General features: G+C 54.6%; 1 protein-coding gene across 6 annotated transcripts in view; it reads right to left on the bottom strand.

Moving 5' to 3' along the window:
- TRAF2 (TNF receptor associated factor 2) overlaps positions 1-11,005 on the bottom strand; it is a 58,347-nt gene that overhangs the window by 16,356 nt on the left and 30,986 nt on the right. For all 6 annotated transcript variants that reach the window (XM_058445335.1, XM_032165694.2, XM_032165693.2 and 3 more), the window contains 2 exons: positions 4,532-4,693; positions 2,916-2,990 (listed from right to left, as the gene is read on the bottom strand). In XM_058445335.1, coding sequence (XP_058301318.1) covers positions 2,916-2,990; positions 4,532-4,693 — 237 coding nt within the window. The remainder of the gene's footprint in view (positions 1-2,915; positions 2,991-4,531; positions 4,694-11,005) is intronic.

Here is an 11,005-nt window from a genome sequence, read left to right as displayed (position 1 = left end):
TTTTTTTTTTTTTTTTAAGACAGGCTCTCACTCTGTCACCCAGGCTGGAGTGCAGTGGTGCGATCTCAGCTCACTGCAACCTCCACCTCCTGGGTTCAAGCAATTTTTGCACCTCCGCCTCTCAAGGAGCTGGGACTACAGGTGTGCACCACCATGCCCAGCTAATTTTTGTATTTTCAGTAGAGACGGAGTTTCACCACATTGGCCAGGCTGGTCTCGAACTGGCCTCAAGTGATCCTCCCGCCTCAGCCTCCCAAAATGCTGGGATTACAGGCGTGAGCCACCACGCTCAGCAGGTATTTTTAATTTTAAACCTACTTTATATATAACATAAAGCAAATATGTTACCAGTGTTAGGAACCAAGATTTACAACATTAAAAAAAGATAAGGGAGGCCAGGCACAGTGGCTCACGCCTGTAATCCCAGCACTTTGGGAAGCCAAGATGGGTGGATCACGAGGTCAGGAGTTCAAGACCAGCCTGGCCAAGATGGTGAAACCCTGTCTCTACTAAAAATACAAAAATTAGCTAGGCATAGTGGCAGGTGCTGGTAATCCCAGATACTCAGGAGGCTGAGGCAGAGAATTGTTTGAACCCAGGAGAAGGAGGTTGCAATGAGCTGAGATTGCGCCACTGCAGCACTTCCAGCCTGGCGACAGGGCAAGACTCTGTCTCAAAAAAAAAAAAAAAAAAAGGGCCAGACACAGTGGTTCATGCCTGTAATCCCAGCACTTTGGGAGCTGAGGCAGGCGGATCACGAGGTCAGGAGATCGAGACCATCCTGGCCAACACGGTGAAACCCTGTCTCTACTAAAAATACAAAAACAAAATTACCCGGGTGTGATGGCGGGCGCCTGTAGTCCCAGCTACTCGGGAGGCTGAGGTAGGAGAATGGCGTGAACCCGGGAGGCGGAGCTTGCAGTGAACCGAGATCTCACCACTGTACTCCAGCCTGGGGTGACAGAGTGAGACCCCATCTCAAAAAAAAAAAAAAAAAAAGAAAAGAAAAAGAGATAAGAGAAAATCCCGAGCACGCCACACACATCAGAAACACCTGAGCACACTCTCAGCATTTTCCTCTGGAACAGGTCTGGGGGCACAGACAGCCCCAGGAAACCCTGCACATAGACGGAGCCCCTATATGTCGGCCCGCACTGAAGGGCCGGAGCTCCACGCCTGGACAGGACTGCCCTGAGGAAGTAGGTGGGGCCCAAGAGATTCATTCTGGGAGAGCATGAAAGGCCCCTCAGTCTGAAGATGAGGCCCTGTGAACATCAAAATAAAGACACAATGGGCTGGGGCGGTGGCTCACGCCTATAATCCCAGCACTTTGGGAGGCTGAGGCAGGTGGATCACCTAAAGTTGGGAGTTCGAGAACCAGCGTGACCGACATGGAGAAACCCCATCTCTACTGAAAATACAAAATTAGCTGGGTGTGGTGGCGTATACCTGTAATCCCAGCTACTTGGGAAGCTGAGGCAGGAGAATCGCTTGAACCCAGGAGGCAGAGGTTGCAGTGAGCCGAGATCATGCCATTGCACTCCAGCCTGGGCAACAAGAGCGAAACTCCATCTCAAAAAAAAAAAAAAAAAGAGGGAATGTATGAAAATGCGCCATGCACAGATGCACAGAGAAAGCCCCGTGTTCACAGTCATGGGTGGGGACAAAGCCCACCAGATACCACTGCACTGCCTGGGCGCCCGTCTTCATCTTTCACTCTGGAAACCAAGTCTCAAGGAAAGAATCACCTCCGAACTCCTCTGTACAACCCCCTCAGGACAGACAAGGGCTGACGCAGACTGGCGCACACGCAGAGGGCACCTCTCGGGGGCACCTCCAGGCCCCACCAGCAGGGGACATAGCCTCGCAGACATGGGCCCCAGGCAGGCGTCCTGGCCTCTGAAGGGGGCATGGCAGCAGCCACAACCTCTATGGCGCTCCAACAAGACGAACCCCCCATCAAGCTTCTAGCGTGAGCTTCAGTCTCCAGGTGAAGGGAAAGGACGCTTTCCGACAGCACTCGGCCAAGCTCACAGCGCGGGACATTTAACAGACAAGTGGAAAGAGGTGAGGAGACAGCCCTGTCCCGTCCCCCGGCCCCACCCATTTCAGGACTTGGGCTGTGACCCGTATTTAAACAGAAGCAAACCAGAAAGACAGGCACACACCTGTCAGGCTGAGCTTGTGGGCAGGCCCGGCCAGCCTGACCCCTTCTGTAGCTGCCCAGATGGGGACTGCCACCTGCAAGGCCTCCACATCTGATCTCTGACACACGGAGCAGGTGCTACCTCCCATTCCAGAGCTTCAGCCTCTCTGGACGAGCTACCCTCACCTTCAACAAGGGAGACAGTTTGGGAAAATGTCTCCATGCATATTATTTCCCAGCTTCCTTTCCTAAAGGTGTCATCTGCAGCAGTTAACTCTCAACTGGGCGAGAAGCCATTTTCCTGAAAGAAGTTAAGGACGCCAGGGACGAAGTTCTGCCAGGCGAGGCACCAACGTTTCACAGCTGTGGCGGCAGACCAGACTAGGGCGCCCAGTCTCCACCCTGGCTGCTTGCTGCAAACACTCAGCTTCAAAGTCAGTACCAACATTTCTCATACAGCACATGGAGGGCGATGAGAACTTTAATGTTTCATTTTCAGGATAACTGGGAAGTGACTTGCTGAAAAGTAAGCAGCTGTGGACATTAGACAATGGGGAAGAGGGCTTGGGACTCGGCCACCTGGCCCCCGGCCCACTCAGGAGAGCGGCCGCCACCCTGAACGCATCCATGACCCAACATTACGGGGGCTTTGCACTGCTGTTCCTTTGGGCACAAGGGTCATAACCTGCCCCACCCCCACCCCTGGGACCCTCATGTCCAACACATGGGCCCCGCCCTGCGGTCCTCCAAGGAAGTGAAGGACACTCACCTTCTCCCGGGGGATCTTCTTCTTGCCGCAGCCGTCACAAGTCAAGGGGAACTTGGGGCAGACCTCGTGGTGCGCCTTCAAAAGAAGCAATCAGGAGCATGAGGGTGGACGCCAATGCCAGGCACGGGTGGCAAGTAGGGGTGGAGGGCGGCACAGAGTGCTCGGGCTGGGCAGCGCCGAGGGGACGCAGGAGCACGTGGTCACCCTCGAGCCTCACAGGACGGCGTTCCTCCCAGGCAGGATCCTGCCAGTACCACCCAGGAGCCTCGGAGATCTTAACGCTTTGTTTGTTCTGCCAGCCCCAGGGCAATGCAAGGGAGACCCAAGCCACCAGAGGAGATCTGGAAGCCACGTGAAACAACAGCCCCGGTGAAGATGGGGAAATGCTGCTCCCGCCAGGAGGGGAGGCCGGTGGGAGGGTCTGGCGGATGGGCAGGGCTGGCCGCGTGCGAGACATCTCCAAGACAGACCCTGATATGCTGCTGCGGAGGGTTTGGCGCCCCAGATGTGCTCTGGTCAGGCCCGTCCATCTGACAGTTTACAGGGAAGTGGGGACGGGTCAGCGAAGTGGCGCTCCTGAAGGACAAGAGCCCAGGAAAAAAGATGCCATGGGCCCCAGAGGCAGAGAGAGACCCAGAGACGTTTCCACCAAAGGCAGGAACCCTGTGTGGATCGTGATTCAGATACACCAAGGCAAAGACAGACAACAGGGACGCAGACACAGGCTGCAGGCTGTGTGAACAGTCACAGCTACATCTCAGACATGGTGCTAGCGACTGTAGCTCTGTGCACCGCAGAAGTGCGTTCTCACCAACGCTTCGGGTAAAATGAAGTCAGACTTGAGCAACTGTCTTGGGGGCAAAGCCCAGGCCTGGCAAGGACAGATGCAAACCTACCACTGCACTCTCTACCTGATGCGTTTAGACTTTTCTAAGACAAAAACGCTTTTTTTTTTTGAGACGGAGTCTTGTTCTGCTGCCCAGACTAGTGTGCAGTGCCACAGTCTTGGCTCACTGCAACCTCTGCCTCCTGGGTTCAAGCAATTCTCCTGCCTCAGCCTCCCGAGTAGCTGGAATTACAGGCACGTGCCACCGTGCCTGGCTAATTTTTTTTTTTTTTTTTTGAGACAGAGTCTCACTCTGTTGCCCAGGCTGGAGTGCAGTGGCGCAATCTCAGCTCACTGCAAGCTCTGCCTCCTGGGTTCATGCCATTCTCCCACCTCAGCCTCCTGAGTAGCTGAGACTGCAGCCGCCTGCCACCACACCTGGCAAATTTTGTTTTTATATTTTTAGTAGAGACGGGGTTTCGCTGTGTTAGCCAGGCTGGTCTCAAACTCCTGATCTCGTGATCTGCCCGCCTCAGACTCCCAAAGCGCTGGGATTACAGGCATGAGCCACCGTGCCCAGCTTACAAAAATGCTTTTGAAAGGCCTCGGCATTAACTTTACGCCCATTCCCAGTTCTGCCAAGAAACATCCACCCACGTGTCTCCAGGGAAAGGGACAAGGTGGTGGAACGAGTGCAAAGGGGCCAACAAGGCCCCAGTGGCCCGCACGGATCTCCCCAGCTCACCCCGCAGGGCTGCAGCCACACAGGCTGCTGCTCCACCCAACGCACCTTCACGTCCGCTCCGCAGCAGGGCGCCCGGCAATGCCGGCAGCTCAGGCTTCTCTCCGGGCACTCGTGCTCCAGGTGGCGCTCCTTTTCACCAAGGCGGACCAGGCCTTTGCATGCAGGACATTCGGTCAGCATGAGCGGGCAGCGGCCTTCGTGGCAGCTCTGGCAACAAAAGGAGGAAGCGTCAGTAGAACTTGCGTGGGACGTTCGGGCAGCCACAGCTTCACCTGGGGACACCAGGCGATGTAGCACTGGCTTGGCGTCCGCATGCTGGTCCCGGGTGCCATCCTCCCCGCCTGTCCGCGGGGCCGCCCTCTGCAGGTAGCTCTCAGGGCTCCCACAGGTGGGAGGGCAGGAGGAGATCGGTGTGTCCTCGTCTCCACTCTCTTCACTGCACACTGAGCTGAGGGGATGCTCTGCCATGGGGGTCTCTGTGTGGGTGCCTCGCCACCACCAGGTTCCCCGATCTGCCCCCTGAAACAGCCAAGTGCACAGTCCCTGCTCTGTACCAGCGGGTCCCTGCCACACACACCAGCTCCTAACCGAGAAAGCAGGCCATGCTCTTGCTCTGATGACCAAGCACAACGTGGTCCAGGCTGAGTCTTGCCAGTCCCGGCCCCATCCTCATTGCAGGTGGGAGTCATGAAGAGGCAGGGAACACGCACGGGAGATAGCATGAGGGCGGCTGGCCTCTGCCTCCAGCACCAGGAAGCCAGCAAAGGCCTGAGGCACAAGCCCACCAGGCCAAGGTGCGAGGAGCTGGGCCTGGGGCAGGCTGGTTCTAGCTGCACAGCACACGCATTGGAAAGGGCCTAAGCTGCGAGGAAGACATGCGAGGGCCAGTGACACGCGGGAAGGTCACTCAGGAGCCCACATGTTCCCACACACTGAGCCACCCATGAGCTGGGCAGAGGCCCTGCCCTCCGGGAGCTGACAACCTGGTAGAGTGACCACCAGTGCCAGAACACCAGGGAAGGTAGGCAGTGGAGGCAGGGCCAGGGAAGGTGCCAAGAGACGCAGTCTAGGGAGGCAGGAGCTGGTGCTGCAGGCTAAGCCTCAGGCGAGGCAGAGGACTGTGGACATCCACAGATGGCCAGGGTGGCAAGGGAAAAGGACACAGAGGGAAAGAAGGCGGTGCTAGCTCCTCGCCACACCCAGGCCAGGAAGAATCAAGAATGTAGGATGCAGAATCCAGCCACCTCTCCCGCCCACTGCTGCCCCAGGCAGGGCTTCCCGGACTGTCTTGAGCGCTCTGCCCGAATGTGAGGGGTCGGGACAGCAAGTTGACGGGATGTGGCTGAACCCTTCCAGGACTTCCTGGCAGCTGTGCTTCTCACAGACTCTAAGGTTGCGAAGCCGCAGCAGCCACAGGAGGAAGAACGGGGTGGCAGGCACTACAAAGGTGCTAGTGGAACGGGAGAGAGGGCCGGATTCAGGATGTGTCTGGGGAGCCACGTGGACCTGCTGGCAGACTGAATGTGCTGCTTACAGGGACACAGAGAAGTCAAGAAGGACTCTCAGGCCTCTGGCCCAAGCCACAGGAGGTCCCACCTGCCTCCATAAGGGGCCAGTGAGGTGCAGAAACAAAACTAAACAAGGCTTTTTGTTTTTTTGAAACAGGGTCTCACTTTGTCACTGATATGGTTTGACTGTGTCCCCACCCAAATCTCATCTTGAATTGCAGCTCTCATAATCCCCATGTGTTGTGGGAGGGGCCCGATGAGAGGTCACTGAATCATGGGGTGGGTTTTTCCCGTGCTGTTCTCATGATAGTGAGTAAGTCTCATGGGATCTGATGGTTTGATAAAGGGCAGTTCCCCTGCACATGCTCTCTTGCCTGCCGCCATGTGAGACGTGCCTTTCTCCTCCTTTGCCTTCTTCCATGACTGTGAGGCCTCCCCAGGCATGTGGAACTGTGAGTCCATTCAACCTCTTTTTCTTTATAAACTACCCAGTCTTGGGTATTCTTCATAGTTGTATGAAAATGGACTGATACAGTTACCTAGGCTGGAGTGTGGGGGTGAGAATATAGGTCACTGCAGCCTCCACCTCAGCGCCCACATAGCTGGGACTACGGGCATATAGGCACGCACCACCACACCCAGCTAAATTTCTTTGTATTTTTGGTAGAGCCATCTTGTGTGTTTTTTTTTTATGGAATCTTGATCTGTCGCCCAGGCTGGAGTGCAATGGCGTGATCTCGGCTCACTGCAACCTCCACCTCCTGGGTTCATGCCATTCTCCTGCCTCAGCCTCCCAAGTAGCTGGGACTACAGGCGCCTGCCACCACGACTGGCTAATTTTTTTGTATTTTTAGTAGACACGGTTTCACCGTGTTAGCCAGGATGGTCTTGATCTCCTGACCTCCTGCATTGGCCTCCCAAAGTGCTGGGATTACAGGTGTGTGCCACTGTGCCCAGCAGTAGAACCATCTTGCCCAGGCTGGTCTTGAACTCCTGAGCTCAAGCAATCTGCCCACCTAAGCCTCCCAAAGTACTGGGATTACAGGCATGAGTCCCTGTGCCTGGCCAGAGTTAAACACGTCTTTTGGGAGAAGTCTGCTGTGACTGGCAACAGAGAAAGGGAATGGAAGTCAAAGGAACACGGAGTTGAAAATACGCTAAGCTTCTTGAATCATGATAAACATAAAATGTATCATCTTAGCCATTTTTAAGTGCAGTCTGTGGTATTAAGTACATTTCACTGATGTTATCTAACTATCACCACCATCTACCTCCACCTGTAGTCCCAGCTACTCAGGAGGCTGAGGCAGGTTTCCATTGCAGAAACCTGAAACCCTGTCCCTGTTAAACCCTAACTCCCCATTCCCCTCCTCCAGCCCCCAGCACCATCCACTGGCTCTCAATTTGACCACTCCGGGGACTCTGTCAGTGAATTCATGCAGTATTTATCTTCTTGGGCCTGGCTTAGCTCACTGAGCACAACACTAAGTTTTGAGACAGGAGAGACTAGAGCATATTCTGTACTGATGAGCACAACCCGGAGAGAGGAGGACAACGTGCTGAGAGGAAGGTTCCTGAGAGGCCAGGGCAGCAGAGGACCTGGCTGCAGGGCCCTTCATGGGGTGGAGAGTGGGGGTCAGCAGCTCCATGGAAAGCTGGCTACAGCTCAGGAGCCCCAAGTGACTCAGGAAAGGTTAATGCTACTTCCCCTGAGAGGGGAGACCCTGCTCTGGACAGCACAGGCACTTGGGCTGGCTTCCATTCAACCTCCCCGGGGAGTGTTCCTCCCAAACCTTCACATAGGCACAGCAACTACTCCTTAGAGGTGCCCCGGGGCACATGGGCCCAGCCCTCCAAGACCTCTAGCGGCACTGGTCCAAGCTGAGCCTGCTAAAGGAACCAACTCCCTGAACCCGACAGCAACTTGCACTCTGCTACCCACTGACGGCACGGGACCCAGCCCTCGGCCACACTAGTGTGTAACAAGCCACCATCAAGCTGAATCAAAGAGGAGCCTCAGCAACTATTATGGCTTTTATGAAGTAACTATTCTAGCTTATGAAACATAAAAACGAAAGCACAAATAGTCAATGTTCTTAGATTTAATAAAAAGACTGTTCTTTAGGCCGGGCGCGGTGGCTCACACCTTGTAATCCAAGCACTCTGGGAGGCTGAGGCGGGCAGATCATGAGGTCAGGAGATCGAGACCATCCTGGCTAACACAGTGAAACCCCGTCTCTACTAAAAATACAAAAAAAAATTAGCCGGGTGTGGTGGCAGGCGCCTGTAGTCCCAGCTACTCGGGAGGCTGAGGCAGAAGAATGGCATGAACCTGGGAGGTGGAGCTTGCAGTCAGCCGAGATCGCGCCACTGCACTCCAGCCTGGGCCACAGAGCGAGACTCTGTCTCAAAAAAATTAATACAAAATAAAAATAAAAAAACTGTTCTTTAAAACATAATAAAATGGACGGGCACAGTGGGTTCCCACCTGTAATCCCAGCACTTTAGGAGGCCAAGGTGGGAGGATCACTTGAGCCCAGGAGTTTGAGGCTGCAGTGAGCTATGATCCCACCACTACACGCTAGCCTGGGCAACAGAGCAAGAGTTTATTTCTAAAAATAATAATAATGATAATAATATGCTCATAGGTGAAATGATATGGTACCTTCATTTGCTTTAAAATAAGCCAGAAAAGAAAAAAATACGTGTGGGGGGTTGAAGGGCTGAAAGCAGGCTGGCGAAGGCTGGCTGATGCTGTGGGGCAGCGGGCAGGTGCTGCGGGGCAGCATGTAGGTCTGTGGGGCAGATGCACTGCATGCTCGAAATGTCAAAAATAAAACCTTTCTTGGCCAGGCGCGGTGGCTGACGCCTGTAATCCCAGCACTTTGGGAGGCCGAGGCGGGCGGATCACAAGGTCAGGAGATTGAGACCATCTTGGCTAACATGGTGAAACCCTGTCTCTACTAAAAATACAAAAAAATTAGCCGGGCATGGTGGGGGGCGCCTGTAGTCCCAGCTACTCAGGAGGCTGAGGCAGGAAAATGGCGTGAACCTGGGAGGTGGAGCTTGCAGTGAGCCGAGATCGCACCACTGCACTCCAGCGTGGATGACAAGAGTGAGACTCCGTCTCAAAAAACAAACAAACAAACAAACAAACAAACAAAACCTTTCTCTTGGCACTCGGTACTTGAAATCCCCAGTGGGACCAGGGTTGTCCTGCAGCAGATACATCTACACCAGCACCATCTGTCTCAGTCTTCTCCCCACCCACAGCGGACACAGTTCAAAAAAATCAATATTTATTCAGCCAGAATTCAACCTAAACATTTGACGCAAATACAGTCGTCATCCCTCTGAATGTCACTAGAATGTCCACGAGGCCGAGCATACTTGGCTTTTCCTGGCCTTTCCGCTGCTTGTGCAGCCAGCCTGTGTCCTCTCTGGAAAGTCTCCCCGCACCCTCGCACCCAGCTGCCAGAATGAGTAGCTCCAGGGGCCCGCTGGGGAATTCAGCTCTGCTATTAGCACTCGGCAAGCACTCCATCAACATTTACCTAAAGTTTTAAAATCATTCGATTTGGCCAGGTGCAGTGGCTTATGCCAGGAATCTCAGCACTCTGGGAGGCCAAGGTGGACGGATCACTTGAGGTCAGGAGTTCAAGACCAGCCTGGCCAACATGGTAAAACCCCATCTCTACGAGAAATACAAAAAATTAGCTGGGTGTGGTGGCAGGCGCCTGTAGGCTGAGGCAGAAAAATCGCTTGAACCTGGGAGGTGGAGGTTGCAGTGAGCCGAGGTTGCGCCACTGCACTCTAGCCTGGACAAGAGAGCGAGACCCTGCCTCAAAAAAAATAAAAATAAATACGTAAAATCATTCAGTTCCTAGAAAGGCATCATTGCAAAGGACAAACATATTCAAAAGCTAAGCAGGATTTTCGCCTTTTCCAATAAAGTTCCGACCATCAAGGAGGAAAAGCACCCTTAGCCTCAGTACTGTGTTCACAGTAAGACCCCAACTAGAAGCACACTCCGAGCTACCGGAGAGCAAAGAGAGGTGGCTCTGAGGGGCAGAGCTGCGTCTGCAGAGCTGGCTCCCAACTGTACAGAGAGGGGTTGATTTCCATCCCCATGTGTGACATTTACAGCCAGTGAGAGGTTTTATCAATAAAATCAAAGGCCACAGCCAAGCTATTCCAGAGCAGTGCCCGCCCCTCCCACATGACCAAACCCGGCTCCTCTCAGGGACTTTCCAGAGCCCTCAAAGGTGCAGCCAGGGACTTTCCACCCTGCGTGCCTGCAGGACCGCGTGGCGCCCCAGCCCAGGGGCTGGCTATAGTCCCTGGCCCTCAGCCGGAGGCCCTCATAATTGTCAATGTTGCATCCCATGAGCCTGGAGGTGGCAGAGACCCCAGAGGACTCAGGGTCCAGTGCAGAGCTGGGAACTATTATTCCACCTGTCCCCCAGGAACCTCTCAGTCCTCTCAAAGGGTGGCGTGGCGCATAGCACCCCTACTCCCTGCAGCCAGCTGGTACCCTGACCCTCCCAGGGAGACCCTGACCCTGGGCCACCTCCCCAGGGAGCCATCTCCCTTGCAGACAGCACTGGGCAATGACCAAGCTGCGTCTCTTTAGAGGAGCAGGGAGTGGGGTGTATGATGCCATATACCACAGCCATTTGTGCAGAAGAGCCACAAAGGATCCTAGAAAGCTTTGCATCGCACGTCGTGGCTGGGGGCGGTCTGGCATCTCTGCCCACAGAGGTAGGAGTCTCACTCCAGGGCAGTGCCCTGGAGCTACCACTCCATGTTCAGGACACAATCTCCGTCCTAGGGAGGAAAGCACATCTTGTTCACCCCAGATACAGCTGGGGCGGTTCTTCTGAAAAAACGAAACTTGGAGCCCAAAGACCACAAAGCAGAGTCTGTCAAAAGATGGAGGGAGGCGTGGCCAGGCTCACAGGGCGGGGAGTGGGAGAGGATCGAGGGAGGCGTGGCCAGGCTCACAGGGCGG

The sequence above is a fragment of the Hylobates moloch genome, unplaced genomic scaffold (genome assembly GCF_009828535.3).
Source record: "Hylobates moloch isolate HMO894 unplaced genomic scaffold, HMol_V3 SCAFFOLD_10, whole genome shotgun sequence".
NCBI lineage: Eukaryota > Metazoa > Chordata > Mammalia > Primates > Hylobatidae > Hylobates > Hylobates moloch.
The sequence above is the reverse complement of the archived record's forward strand: the minus strand, read 5'-3'. Positions and strand labels throughout refer to the sequence as shown.